The sequence below is a fragment of the Salmo salar genome, chromosome 07 (assembly GCF_965601325.2).
Source record: "Salmo salar chromosome 07, fSalSal1, whole genome shotgun sequence".
Lineage (NCBI taxonomy): Eukaryota > Metazoa > Chordata > Actinopteri > Salmoniformes > Salmonidae > Salmo > Salmo salar.
In genome coordinates, this window is record NC_138297.1 from 43,217,139 (window position 1) to 43,233,075 (window position 15,937).

At 44.2% G+C, this 15,937-nt stretch overlaps 1 protein-coding gene and 1 pseudogene across 1 annotated transcript; both read right to left on the reverse strand.

Moving 5' to 3' along the window:
• Positions 1-546: 546 nt before the first annotated feature.
• LOC106609216 (single-stranded DNA-binding protein, mitochondrial) lies at positions 547-2,685 on the reverse strand. Its single transcript, XM_014207743.3, has 6 exons — positions 2,606-2,685; positions 2,060-2,128; positions 1,887-1,944; positions 1,500-1,728; positions 941-1,029; positions 547-842 (listed from the first exon to the last, which is right to left on the reverse strand). Exons 2-6 carry the CDS (start codon positions 2,081-2,083, stop codon positions 796-798), a joined length of 447 nt encoding a protein of 148 aa, XP_014063218.1. The 5' UTR covers positions 2,084-2,128; positions 2,606-2,685; the 3' UTR covers positions 547-795.
• A 980-nt stretch (positions 2,686-3,665) lies between these two features.
• LOC106609166 (uncharacterized protein C12orf56-like) overlaps positions 3,666-15,937 on the reverse strand; it is a 30,453-nt pseudogene continuing 18,181 nt past the window's right edge.

The following is a 15,937-nucleotide window of genomic DNA, read 5'->3' on the forward strand; positions in this document are numbered from 1 at the left end:
CAGCATTATGTGGATGAGAGTCAATCACACATCACCCATTTATTTCTCTCATCTGTTATTTGGCTTCTCTGGGAAAACAACTAACTCCTCACCTTTAAGGCCTGATCCTTTCGCTCTGCTTTGAACCGCAGTTCCATTAGTAGTACTCCAACAAGAGTAGCGCAAATGGTCGTAAACTAAGATTATACAGTAGTAACAAACATTTTGGGGGATAGAATACATACATGTGACCCCATGTTTAGGTATACTCTTGCGCGCTCAAAGAATGAGAGGACTTTAGTAACCATAAGCATGTTTTAGCATGGGCAGTGCCATTGAGGACTTTCACCATTTTGAAGTAGTCAACTGGGTGGTACCTCCTATGGGTTAAGGAAGGATCACAGAATTCCATCCAGGGCATCAGCCAATGAATTATACTCGCGACCGAACATTCCATAACTGCAGGTGACAGTAAATCACCAACCTTGGCTTTATACTTGTTCAAACAACACATTCCAGTTGGCAGTATGAATCATTTCAGTTTGTTTACCAACTCACAGAAGAAGTGTAAGAAAATGGACTACTTCAAAATGGAGATGGCCTCAATGGCACTGCCCGTATGCTCACTGACGTCATAATGGGACAGATAGTCCTTTATCATTCTCTACAGTCAACAGAGAGGTGTTACACTGTGTTCTGTCCCATTTAGATAGCAGTCACACGGCTTCTTCCACAGTCAGTTAATATATAGACAATAGAGTAGCTACACAGAAAGAGCTTTAAGTCTTCCTCCTAGATGAAGATCGCCACTTCCCCTCATTGATCCCTCCCTCGAATGTTGTCGCTTAAAAATATAATGTTGTCTGTAAAAGGGAAAATAATGACATTTTAGTTATTGTTATGAAAATATAAAATGCCAGTGAATGTGAAATGTGTCTGAGTGTGTGTTCCCCTCTCTCACCTGCGATGATGGTGGTAGCCTGGCGTCTGACGTTGTTCTTGTCTACGTACTCCCCGTAATCCAACTTCCCCTCCACCAGAACCCTCGACCTAGAACAGGGGCACACAGAACCACGGAATGCGTTACTGATATGTTTTCTGCGGATTGTTATAAGACCAGTTGTCTTTGTGTAACCGATGTGAAATGGCTAGTTAGTTAGCGGTGGTGCGCGCTAATAGCGTTTCAATCAGTGACGTCACTCGCTCTGAGACTTGAAGTAGGGTTTCCCCTAAAGTTGCAAGGGGAAACGGCTTTTGTGGCGCGATGGGTAACGATGCTTCGTGGGGTGTCAGTTGTTGATGTGTGCAAGGGTCCCTGGTTCGAGCCCAGGTTGGGGCGAAGAGAGGGACGGAACCTACACTGTTACATTTGCAGTAAACACAGATGATACTTCTAGAAATAAGATGAGACAGAAAACAGGTTTTACTTATCAGGCTCCTAGTCCCCAGAGAAATAGAAACTAAGTCTGAGAAATTGACAACCCACAGTATACAGGGTGACACAGAGTGGAAAAACATACCCTTTCTTGACATGCTGGTAGGCCACATCCCTCAGACCAGGCTTGAAGATTGACACACGATGCCACGTCGTCTTCTGGCTGACATCTCCAGCGGGGGACGTCTCCACGTCCCCAGAGCGCCACATCTCGTTGGTTGCCATGGAGAAGATGGTAACGGGGTTCCGTCCCTCCACCTGTCTCATGACAGGGTCCTGCCCCACGCGGCCCAGCAGCTGAACACGGTTAATCGCTGTGTGTGTGTGGGGGGGGGGGGGGGGGGGCAAAGAGGAGGGCACACGTCAAAGCTAATGGGGGAAGACAGAGGAGCGGACAGACATCAGCTGGTCTGGGCTGTTCGTGTTTGATAGATAAGAAACCTGAGAAAGTTCCCTGACGGTCTATACTCACATCTCTCCAAGATCAGGCTGGTGTCTGTAGACTGGTGTCTGACTAGCTGTCTGAAAACCTGCAGGGAAGAGGCAGAAAGACACACTACAGTCAGCCAAGGAGCCACAGCCACAAAAGTACAGTAGACTAGCGATTAAGGGGGAACAGCTGGAGTATTTGTGTTGCACACTTACCTGTGCTGCTCCGTTTCTCAACATCCTCTTTGTTTGCTGGACGGACTTTATGATAGTAAAGTAGCCAGACTGTAAGAAAGAGTATCGAGTTGACTTCATCTCAAGATGAGGCTATGAGCATTAGTTAGAGCTTTAATCACGACTAACAGCCAGCAAGTTACATGGAAATATTGTCTTTCTTCTATAGTCACACCTGTCATATTTGGGTAGCTAGCTATCATTCTTCAAATACCTAGCTAGCTAGCTACAATCGAAGACAATAATAGTATCCTACCGACTGCTGCTTGAAATAGGTCTAGCTAACTTACATTATCTCCATAAAGATCAATTGTATCGCATTATAACCATGTGTAAATGGCTTGCTAACGTTACATTGTAACCTCTACTGATGTTAGTCATGCCCAGCTAGCTCGCTACATCAGTTGATAATAATAGGGCCGAGACATAAACTGCCATAAAAAGTACAATTGTCCTACAAAATGTTAGCATGCTTGTTGTTTATCATCATTGATATCTAAGGACATACAGTAAGTTAATTCAACTTACATGATGCAGTAACCGAAATCCTTCAGTGCACGCTGCTTCCGGTCCGTCGCTAATATAGGTCCGTGATTCATTGTAGAAGGCAACAGACAGTTCCGCTTATACTGGGGGCTGGATCAAATACTTTAAAATAAAAATGTTTAAGTTGATGATAAAGTATTATATATGTGGGGGACATTACATAACATATAGGTTTTATTTCCAAATAGTATGGATGTTGTCTCCCGCGAAGCTGGACGACACAAGATATAAACAATAGAGCTGGATAGTGTCTTTATTTTAGGCCATTTAACAAGGTCGAGCTCTAGAAAACCTTTGGTTACAATCCTTCGCTCACAGAGAGTACTCAGATGATGATACACAATAAAATCTAAATAAATGCATTAAACTCTGAATCAAAACGAATAGATAATGTGTCTAAGTAAATACTGCACACATGGTCTTACAAATCAGTAGGCCTATATAATTTACTACAGTAATAAGTCTGTGGAACATGCCTTTTGCTCAACAAGTGGCATTTTTATTAATTTCTAGTGTAAGCTGAATATCCTAGAAAGTGATATGTGCAGTACCTTGATTAAATTCATTCATTTTATTACAACCAATCTGACAATTCTGACTGCCATTACATGACAGTTAACCTGAGAACAAGGCCGTGTGAAGGAGAGAAGAGAAGAGGGAGATGCCTCGCATCGTACCTCTCACCAGGTGCAAAGACATAAATACAAGTATGTACAGTATTGTACCCACACAGGAGGGAAACGTCTAAGGTCCTTCAGAAACCACACACCACTCAGACAAAGGCACACTTTCCCAGAGCAATGTCTTGTCCCTATGACTGTGAGAGTGTTTTATAGAGTATATGTCCAGTTGACCATCCTCTGTGACCCAAATCGTCCTCCAATGACCCAAATTAAGAAATACAGTGTGATTGTAGATGTATTCCCATATCTCACTACCCACAGGCACAGGGCCCACTTTGGGTCCCGACCCATAGTTTAAGAAACCCTGATATACAGTATTATTCTAAAAACATATGAGAATAAGTACGTCTGTCTATGAATCAAAGAAATGCATGTTGTGTATGTGGTCTGGAATTCTGTATGATAAGTCCCAGCAGAGAGGCGCAGAGCGGGATCGCTGATGGGGTAGTCGGGGGGGCAACTTCTCCTCTACACAGGGCAGCTTCACATATTACCTACAAGAGAATACCATACCAGATGGAAGATATAAGCAATACCATTACCCTTGAGCTGGACAGTGCAGTATAGTGTATACAGTGTATGCAATACCATTACCCTTGAGCTGGACAGTGCCAGATTATATATATATATATATATATATAGATATATAATACATACATACATACATACATACATACATACATACATACATACATACATACATACATACATACATACATACATACATACATACATACATACATACATACAGTTGAAGTCGGAAGTTTACATACACCTTAGCCAAATACATTTAAACTCAGTTTTTCACAATTCCTGACATTTAATCCTAGTAAAACATCCCTGTCTTAGGTCAGTTAGGATCACCACTTTATTTTAAGAATTTGAAATGTCAGAATAATAGTAGAGAGAATGATTCATTTCAGCTTTTACTTATTTCATCACCTTCCCAGTGGGTCAGAATTTACATACTCTCAATTAGTATTTGGTAGCATTGCCTTTAAATTGTTTAACTTGGGTCAAATGTTTCGGGTAGCCTTCCACAAGCTTCCCACAATAAGTTGGGTGAATTTTGGCCCATTCCTCCTGACAGAGCTGGTGTAACTGAGACAGGTTTGTAGGCCTCCTTGCTCGCACATGCTTTTTCAGTTCTGCCCACAAATTTTCTATGGGATCGAGGTCAGGGCTTTGTGATGGCCATTCCAATACCTTGACTTTGTTGTCCTTAAGCCATTTTGCCACAACTTTGGAAGTATGCTTGGGGTCATTATGCATTTGGAAGACTCATTTGCGACCAAGCTTTAACTTCTTGACTGATGTCTTGAGATGTTGCCTCAATATATCCACATAATTTTCCTGCCTCATGATGCCATCTATTTTGTGAAGTGCACCAGTCCCTCCTGCAGCAAAGCACCCCCCACAACATGATGCTGCCACCCCCGTGCTTCATGTTTGGGATGGTGTTCTTCGGCTTGCAAGCCTCCACCTTTTTCCTCCAAACATAACGATGGTCATTATGACCAAACAGTTCTATTTTTGTTTCATCAGACCAGAGGACATTTCTCCAAAATGTATGATCTTTGTCCCCATGTGCAGTTGCAAACCGTAGTCTGGCTTTTTTATGGCGGTTTTGGAGCAGTGGCTTCTTCCTTGCTGAGCGGCCTTTCAGGTTATGTCGATATAGGACTCGTTTTACTGTGGATATAGATACTTTTGTAGCTGTTTCCTCCAGCATCTTCACAAGGTCCTTTGCTTTTGTTCTGGGATTGATTTGCACTTTTCACACCAAAGTACGTTCATCTCTAGGAGACAGAACGCGTCTCCTTCCTGAGCGGTATGACGGCTGCGTGGTCCCATGGTGTTTATACTTGCGTACTATTGTTTGTACAGATGAACGTGGTACCTTCAGGAGTTTGGAAATTGCTCCCAAGGATGAACCAGACTTGTGGAGGTCTTGGCTGATTTCTTTTGATTTTCCCATGATGTCAAGCAAAGAGACACTGAGTTTGAAGGTAGGCCTTGAAATGCATCCACAGGTACACCTCCAATTGACTGAAATGATATATATACTGTACATATACATACTCACACTGTGAGGGATCAGCCGGATCAAGTGGTCTGACTGCGCCCTCTCCTGGAGGTGGGCCACAGTACAGCCACTACTGATGAGCTCACCTGAGGTCAATTGACTAATTTTGTTTGTGCTCTCTTAAAGGACCGGACTGAAGGGGCAGAGGGATTAGGAGCCGGAGGCTATGGTGAATTCCACAACACTATGATTATATGTTCGGATCAAGCTGTTGGTTTTGCATTTAGTACCAACTGATTGTTTTTTGTTGTTGTTTGGATAGCCATTACCCTGGCTTTTGTTTGTACTGCCCCGGGGAGAGTTGAAAGAAAAACTCACAATACAGTTTCCTTTTTTTATTGAAGTCACGTCTCTGCGTCTCATTTTGTGCTGTCCCGCTTAGGATTTTGACAGTGAATAGGTACGGCCTTTCACGTTGGTGGAGAATGCGGGCAAGTAGCTGAGACGGATCAAATCCCCCTCCCCCCATAGCAGAGATGAGGCGAAGTGCAGAAGATGAGCGAGGCCATTCTGGCCCAGGTAGCGGCATGCGGTGTACAACAGGCGCAAACACTGGCTGCAATCCAACAGGACCTGGCACGGGAGAGACCTGTCACCAGGAGAGCCACGCCGAGCGTGAACAGCCTGGTCCCACGGATGAGCACGGAGGATGACATCGAGGCATATTTCATGGCCTTTGAACGGACGGCCAGGCGAGAAGGGTGGCCTGAAGGAGAGTGGGCAGGGCTGATCTCGCCCATGCTATCAGGGCCTGCACAGGCAACGTATTACAACCTGGCCGAAGAAGCTGAGCTGGACTACTGCAAGTTGAATGCACAGGTGTTGTCTCGGTATAATCTGAACCCTCGCGAGAGAACCCAGAGGTTCCACAGATGGACCTACAGGGATGGTGAATCACCCAGAGGAAAAGTGTTCCAGTTAGTCCACCTAGTGAAAGGCTGGCTGGGGTCTGCCCGGTCCGTAGCGAACTACTGTAGACAATCACGGTTGACAAGTGCTTGAGAGCGCCGCAGAGCCTAATAAGGGCTACATAGTCCCTTGTAGAGGCCGGTAGGCATGGAAAGCTGGCACGAGAAGTCCTACTACGAGTGGAGAGGAAGAGAGAGAAGCTGCCACCAGAAAGGGAGAGAAAGAGACACAAACCTATTCCCGCACAATCCGGTGTTTTAAATGTCAAGCCCTAGGACACATCGCACGGCACTGCCCAAAAATGGATGAGCCCATACCTACTGAGTCCCCTAACCTGAGCCCCGGCCCCTCCCAGGCAAGGGACATTCCTCATCAAGCACCCTGCTGACAGGCAGAGACGGCCCCGCCCGGCGTGTTCCGGTGAGAACGGAACGGAAACATTTGCATTCCTGGACTCCGGCAGCGTGGTCTCCCTCAGCCAAAGGGATATACAGGACGACTGGACAGTGCTCGAAGGCGAAGTGAAGGTATCATGCATACATGGCGAGTAAAGATGACCACACCGTGGGAAAGGTCACTATGGTGATGGGCAAAGTCTCCTTGGCCGAGACTGCCCACTCTTCAACCATTTGTGGGCCAATGCGGAGAAGCATGAGAGGGGCTGACAAGAGAAGAGGCGCTCGCAGCGTCGCATGGGCCTGGCACATAACCTGGTTGCCCCCCATAAACTCCGGGGAAAGAAAGTCTTAGGCGGACATTTAGGATGGGAGAAAATGGCTGAGAGGGTACTAACCCGGTTCTACTGGCCCGGGGGTGACCAGAGATGTAGCCAAATATTGCAGGTCATGCGATAGGTGTCAATGTACGGCCCGAAGGCCCATTTTTGCAATCCCCTGACACGTCTTCCCATTATAGAAACACCATTCGAACGTATTGCCATGGACCTAATGGGGCCGCTGCCACGATCATTCCGAGGACACCAATACATCCTCATAGCAGTGGACTATGCGACCAAATATCCCAAGGCTATTCCATTACGCACCATGGCAATGAAAGGCATAGCCAATGAGCTGTTCATGTTGTTTTTGCGAGAAGGATTACCCTCGACTATTTTGACAGATCAAGGCATTCCCTTTATGTCGCGGCTCATGAAAGACCTGTGTAAGCCATACAGTGTAGAGCCGATTAGAACGAGTGTTTATCACCCCCAGACAAACGGACTGTGCGAGAGGCTTAATAAAACCATCAAGAGCATGTTAAGATGCGTAGTCGATAAGGACGGAAAACATGGGACATGCTGTTACCCCACCTTATGTTTGCCTGCGCGAAGTGCCTCAAGCCTCAACTGGGTTCTCCCCCTTCGAATTGTTGTACAGGCAACCATGCAGAGGCATTTTGGATTTAGCAAAAGAAGCCTGGGAGAACCAACCATGTCCCTACCGCTCGTTCATTGATTATATAGTCCTTATGCAGGATAGGATGGCCGCTATATGGCCAGTGGTTAACAAACACATGGGGCGAGCATGGCTGCACAGGCACAATCCTACAATTGGACAGCCTAACCCCGCACTTTCAAAACAGGGCACAAGGTCCTCCTGTTAGTGCCAATGCCGCAACATAAACTCCTAGCACAATGACAGGGTCCCTATGAGGTGTTAGGTCACCGGGGACACCTGCTCTATCGGGTTAGGCAGCCCGGGCGGTGCCGAGCCATGCAGATTTACCACGTCAACCTGTTGAAGTTGTACCATGAGAGGGAGGTGCACGTGTTATATGGGGGAAAGGGGAAGGACGAGGCTGCGCCAGTGGAAGTCCCTATGAGAACTAAATTAATACAGCAACAGAAACAGGACCTAACGCCGTTGGTCAGACAGAGCCAGAGAGTTTTCTCGCCCATTCCGGGTAGCACTAACCTGATCCAGCACCATATCATGACAGACCCCGGGGCCAAAGTACGTTTAAGGCGATATAGAATCCCCGAAGCTAGGAGAGAGGTGGCGCATGCCGCAGTGGGAGAAATGGTATGACTAGGAGTAGAGGAGCCGTCCACAAGTGCCATTAGAACACAGGAGTGATGGTTGCTGATAATGGGCCTCTGTACGCCTATGTAGATATTCCATAAAAAATCTGCCGTTTCAAGCTACAATAGTCATTTACAACATTAACAATGTCTACAGTGTATTTCTGATCAATTTGATGTTATTTTAATGGACACATTTTTTTTTCAAAAACAAGGACATTTCTAAGTGACCCCAAACTTTTGAACGGTAGTGTGTATATATATATATATATATATATATATATATATATATATATATATATATATATATATATATATATATATATATATATATATATACTGCTCAAAAAAACAAAGGGAACACTTAAACAACACATCCTAGATCTGAATGAAAGAAATAATCTTATTAAATACTTTTTTCTTTACATAGTTGAATGTGCTGACAACAAAATCACACAAAAATAATCAATGGAAATCCAATTTATCAACCCATGGAGGTCTGGATTTGGAGTCACACTCAAAATTAAAGTGGAAAACCACACTACAGGCTGATCCAACTTTGATGTAATGTCCTTAAAACAAATCAAAATGGGGCTCAGTATTATGTGAGGCCTACACGTGCCTGTTTGACCTCCCTACAACGCCTGGGCATGCTCCTGATGAGGTGGAGGATGGTCTCCTGAGGGATCTCCTCCCAGACCTGGACTAAAGCATCCGCCAACTCCTGGACAGTCTGTGGTGCAACGTGGCGTTGGTGGATGGAGCGAGACATGATGTCCCAGATGTGCTCAATTGGATTCAGGTCTGGGGAACGGGCGGGACAGTCCATAGCATCAATGCCTTCCTCTTGCAGGAACTGCTGACACACTCCAGCCACATGAGGTCTAGCATTGTCTTGCATTTTGAGGAACCCAGGGCCAACCGCACCAGCATATGGTCTCACAAGGGGTCTGAGGATCTCATCTCGGTACCCAATGGCAGTCAGGCTACCTCTGGCGAGCACATGGAGTGCTGTGCGGCCCCCCAAAGAAATGCCACCCCACACCATGACTGACCCACCGCCGAACCGGTCATGCTGGAGGATGTTGCAGGCAGCAGAACGTTCTCCACGGCATCTCCAGACTCTGTCACGTCTGTCACGTGCTCAGTGTGAACCTCCTTTCATCTGTGAAGAGCACAGGGCGGCAGTGGCGAATTTGCCAATCTTGGTGTTCTCTGGCAAATGCCAAACGTCCTGCACGGTGTTGGGCTGTAAGCACAACCCCCACCTGTGGACGTCGGGCCCTCATACCACCCTCATGGAGTCTGTTTCTGACCGTTTGAGCAGACACATGCACATTTGTGGCCTGCTGGAGGTCATTTTGCAGGGCTCTGGCAGTGCTTCTCCTGCTCCTCCTTGCACAAAGGCGGAGGTAGCGGTCCTGCTGCTGGGTTGTTGCCCTCCTACGGCCTCCTCCACGTCTCCTGATGTACTGGCCTGTCTCCTGGTAGCGCCTCCATGCTCTGGACACTACGCTGACAGACACAGCAAACCTTCTTGCCACAGCTCGCATTGATGTGCCATCCTGGATGAGCTGCACTACCTGAGCCACTTGTGTGGGTTGTAGACTCCGTCTCATGCTACCACTAGAGTGAAAGCACCGCCGGCATTCAAAAGTGACCAAAACATCAGCCAGGAAGCATAGGAACTGAGAAGTGGTCTGTGGTTACCACCTGCAGAACCACTTCTTTATTGGGGGTGTCTTGCTGATTGCCTATAATTTCCACCTGTTGTCTATTCCATTTGCACAACAGCATGTGAAATTTATTGTCAATCAGTGTTGCTTCCTAAGTGGACAGTTTGATTTCACAGAAGTGTGATTGACTTGGAGTTACATTGTGTTGTTTAAGTGTTCCCTTTATTTTTTTGAGCAGTGTATATAAAGAATTCTAAGGTAGGGGAACTGGAACCATGTTTGACTGATTCTACCTCTCACCTGAACTCCTCTCTGTACTCTGTGCGGAGGTGCTGGCCCAGGTGGGAGCTGTACTTCAGACAGTCAAGCACAACCCTACAGCGCTGGAACAACAGAGCAGCCTGGGACGGGCTGAGAGGGGCCTGGGACCCAGACAGGACCACTACCACCTGCCGAGCCTGGTACCCCACAAACAACAGCTGTGGAGAGAAAGAGAGATACAGGGGGACACTAACCATGAGACAGTTGACAGAGGGAGATTCAGCTAATCAGACAAAGTATAATATAATTTAAGTGTTTATTAATTCAAATAAGTAGAGGCATTACTAAAGAGGGAGGAGGCTGCAGTATTTTCAGGATCCAGCCTACAGTCAGGAAATGCTCTAGAGATGGAGTTCGGCTGGCCTGTAGAAACAGAGTCCATCAGGCTACATACTGTACAGTTAATATAGTATATTGGTATACAGTATATTAGCATGCTTAGGGTGTGGGAGTTTCTTTCCATTGCCTGCTGTGATGGGCACTCACCTCCTGACAGAGCACCACCAGTTCAAACAGCAGAGAGCATCCAGGTTCTCCTCTAACAGGCCCTGCAGCTGATAGACAAGTTGTATAGGGAATATTTGAGACGAATAAAGTTCATATTTAATGTGGAGTGATTAACGCAATGCTTTGCATTTTTATATATTTTCCCTTTCTGTAATACACATGATTCCCAGTGTTCTGTTTGTGCAAGATGTGGGTTGATAGTCACTAGACTTGAACGTTATGGATTGTCCTCTCATCTGTTGATAGTGTTAGACATCAGACTGGATGTTCAAGGGCCGTGTACACTGATTCCTATTCCTATTACACAAGTTATTGGTAGCTAGCTAGCTAGCTTCTTTGTTTGGATCAGTTGCTGGGACTGCTTGTCTCTTTCAAGTGATCCTGCCAACCAAGGACGGGTCAGAGGAGCTATTTGGTGTCGCAGCTAGCCTAGCTGCATATCAAGCTAGCCCGTGACGAGGTTAGCCATTGTGGCTGGGACTGCGGATTGTCCCGGGTTTATAGATCCCTGCTGTTTGTTGTTTTCAAATTTCCCCGTGACCTGCCCTGTCTGGAACTGCGAGGAGTAATAGTGTAACCTACATTGCTAGCTACCATGACAAAAACCAAAGCCGGCGGGAGTACCGTTGAGTACCGTTGATGTCTCTCCATCACACATGAAGGATCTTTTAAACTAATATAAAGAGACCTGCAAGAAGTTGTTACAACAACAAGAAAATAGCTTCAAGTGTTTTGTCCAAATACTGGTGGATTCTACTAATAAAAGAATGGACGACCTGACCAGAGAGGTCCAGGACCTGAAGAACAGTTTGCGGTTCTCCGAGGGTGAGCTCGACGAGATGAAACAGGAGAATGGCAAGATGACAGCAATCTGTAAGTCATTGAGAGAGGTCATCAGTTCTGTGTGTGAATCCATGATAACAATGACAGATAAATCAGACTATCTCGAGGGACAATCGAGGTGAAACAACATGGTTGTGGACGGAATTGCAGAATCTCCACATGAGACCTGGATGCAGTCTGAGGACAAAGTGAGGAAAATTATTTCTGAGAAAATGAAGATGGACCACAGGAAGATTGAGGTGGAGCGCGCCCACAGGACTGGAAAACCCACCACCGGCCCAGGTGACAGGCCCAGGCTGATAGTGGTCAAGTTCCTGAGGTTCAAGGACAAGGTAGCTGTTCTGGAAAGAGCCAAGAACTTAAGAGGAACGTATATCTTCCTCAACGAGGCCTATCCTGAAGCTGTGCACCAGAAGAGGAAAGAACTGATCCCAGCCATGAAAGCTGCCAGAGCATGTGGGGACATTGCTTACATCCACTATGACAGGCTCATTGTCCACCCTCCCTCCCAGAAGCCTTGAAGGGATAAGAGAGCCAAGCCTATGGGTTCGTAGCTTCAACTCCGCAGCACACACACACACACACCACACACACACACACACACACACACACACACACACACACACACACACACACACACACACACACACACACACACACACACACACACACACACACACACAGAGACACACACACACACACACACCAATTGATTAATGAACTGCTGAATGTATATATTTTTTTCAGTATTATGTCTATCTCTGATAAGCTAACCAGGAAAGGGCTGAAAATAGCCCATATTAATATATGTAGCCTTAGAAATAAGGTTCATGAAATCAATAGCTTGCTAACATCAGATAACATTCATATATTAGACATTTCTGAGTCTCACTTAGATAATTCATTTGATGATACATGAGTAGCAATACAAGGATATAACATTTATAGAAGAGACAGAAATGCTTATGGGGGAGGTGTTGCTCTATATATTCAGAGCCATATCCCTGCGATGCTGAGAGAATATCTTATGTCAAATGTTATTGAAGTGTTGTGGTTGCAGGTTCACTTGGCACATCTAAAGCCTTTTCTTCTGGGGTGTTGCTATAGGCCACCAAGTGCTAGCAGTCAGTATCTAAATAATATGTGTGAAACGCTTGATAGTGTATGTGAAGTAAACAGAGAGGTCTACTTTCTTTGGGACCTGAATATTGACTGTTTTTCATCAAGCTGTCCCCTCAAGAGGAAGCTTCTTACTGTAACCAGAGCCTGTAATCTGGTTCGGGTTATTAATCAACCTACCAGGGTGTTTACAAACACTACAGGAACAAGATCATCCACATGTATTAATCACATCTTTACTAATGCTGTAGAACTTTGTTCTAAAGCTATATCCGTACCCATTGGATGCAGTGATCACAATATAGTGGCTATATCCAGGAAAGCCAAAGTGCCAACAGCTGGGCCTAAAATAGTATATGAGATTACACAAAAGATTTCGCTGTGACTTATGTGGATGATGTTAAAAATATTTGTTCCTCTGATGTGATTAATGAGGAGCATCCAGACACTGCACCTGATGCATTTATGAAATTGCTTCTTTCAATTATTGATAAACATGCACTTGTTAAGAAACTGACTGTAAAGGCTCCATGGATTGATGAGGAATTGAAAAACTGTATGGTTGAAAGAGATGGGGCAAAAGGAGTGGCTAATAAGTCTGGCTGTATATCTGACTGGCTTACTTACTGCAAATTGAGAAATTGTGTGACTAAACTCAACAAAAAGAAGAAGAAACGCTATTATGAAGCCAAGATCAATGATTTAAAGATTGATGGGAAAACACTTGAGTACTTTAAATGAAAGTATGGGCAGAAAGACAAATTCAACTCCATCTTTCATTGAATCAGATGGCTTATTCATCACAAAACCATTTGATGTTGCCAATTATTTTAATGATTATTTCTTTGGCAAAGTGGGCAAACTTAGGCAGGAAATGCCCACGACAAACAGTGAGCAATTGTATTCATGCATAAGAAAACAAATAATTATAGAAAAGCATTGCAAGTTTGAATTTTGTAAAGTTAGTGTGGGAGAGGTGGAAAAATGATTGTTATGATCAATAATGACAAACCTCCTGGCATTGACAACTTAGATGGAAAGCTCCTGAGGATGGTAGCTGACTATAGCCACTCATATCTGTCATATTTTTAATCTGAACCTAGAGGGAAGTCTTTGTCCTCAGGCCTGGAAGGAAGCCAAATTAATTCCGCTACCCAAGAATAGTAAAGCGGCCTTTACTGGTTCTAACAGCAGACCTATAAGCTTGCTGCCGGCTCTTAGCAAACTGTTGGAAAAAATGGTGTTTGACTAAATATGGTGCTATTTCTCTGTAAACAAATTAACAACAGACTTTCAGCATGCTTATAGAGAAGGGCACTCAACATGTACTGCACTGACACAAATGACTGATGATTGGTTGAAAGAAATCGTTAAGAAGAAGATTGTGGGAGCTGTACTGTTAGATTTCAGTGCGGCCTTTGATATTATTGGTTATAACCTCTTGTTGAAATAAATGTATGTGCTATGGCTTTTCAATCTCTGCCATAATGTGGATTCAGAGCTATCTATCTAATAGAACTCAAATGGTTTTTAATGGAAGCTTCTCTAATGTCAAACATGTAAAGTCTGTTTTGGAATGGGTGGCCAGTAATAAACTGGTCCTGAACATCTCTAAAACTAAGAGCATTGTATTTGGTACAAATCATTCCTTAAGTGCTAGACCTCAGCTGAATCTGGTAATGAATGGTGTGGCGGTTGAACAAGTTGAGGAGACTAAATTACTTGGCGTTACCTTAGATTGTAAACTGTCATGGTCAAAACATATAGATTCAATGGTTGTAATGATGGGGAGAGGTATAGCCGTAATAAAGAGATGCTCTGCTTTTTTGACACAACACTCCAAAAAGCAAGTTCTGCAGGCTCTAGTTTTGTCTAATCCTGATTATTGTCCAGTCGTGTGGTCCAGTGCTTCAAGAAAATACCTAGTTAAGATGCAATCAGAGGGCTGATATAAATACTATGCATGCTAGTCTCTCTAGGCTAAGAGTTGAGGAGAGACTGACTGCATCACTTCTTTTAATAAGAAACATTAATGTGTTGAAAATCCCAAATTGTTTGCATAGTCAACTTACACACAGCTCTGACACACACTTATCCCACCAGACATGCCACCAGGGGTCTTTTCACAGTCCCCAAATCCAGAACAAATTCAAGACAGCATACAGTATTATATAGAGCCCTTATTGCATGGAACTTCCTTCCATCTCATATTGCTCAAATAAACAGCAAACCTGGTTTCAAAAAACAGATAAAGCAACACAACAACTCCCCCCTATTTGACCTAGACAGTTTGTGTGTATGCATTGATATGTAGGCTACGTGTGCCTTTAAAAAAAATGTATGTAGTTCTGTCCTTGTCTAATGATGTTCTGTATTATGTCATTCTGTATTATGTTTCATGTTTTGTGTGGACCCCAGGAAGAGTAGCTGCTAATTTTGCTACAGCTAATGGGGATCTTAATAAAACCTGTTGGGGCTCGGGGGCAGTATTGAGACATTTTGAAAAAAATATGTGCCCATTTTTAACTGCCTCCTACACCAACTCAGAAGCTAGGATATGCATATTATTAACACATTCGGATAGAAAACACTCTGAATTTTCTAAAACAGTTTGAATGGTGTCTGTAAGTATAACAAAACTCATATTGCAGGCAAAAACCTGTGAAAAATAGATTTAAAAAAAAATGTGAATTTTGTGACTGTACTATTTAGTGTCATTGTTTTATAGATACCATAGTGAGAAAGGATTCATTTCGCAACTCCTACGGCTTCCACTAGATGTCAACGATCTTTATAAAGTTGTTTGAAGCGTCTATGATAAACAGAGAGCAAATTAGAATCCAAGGAAGTTGACATGTCATCACTTCATTTTTTTGCGCCTGCGCATAAATCTGAGAAGCGTGAGTTTTCATCATTGTTTATCTAGACATAGGATAGGTTGTGTGAAAATATTACTGATGTTTAACGTTAAAAATGGACCAAAAGATTAATGCTAAACAACATTTGACATGTTTGAACGGACGTAAATAGATTATTTACTAGGTTTTTTTAGCTTTTCGGCGTGATTTTACACTCCCCCCACCACGTTTTGTGGGAGCATAATGAACGCTAAGTACTTGGTGTTATTTGGACATAAATTATGAACTTTGT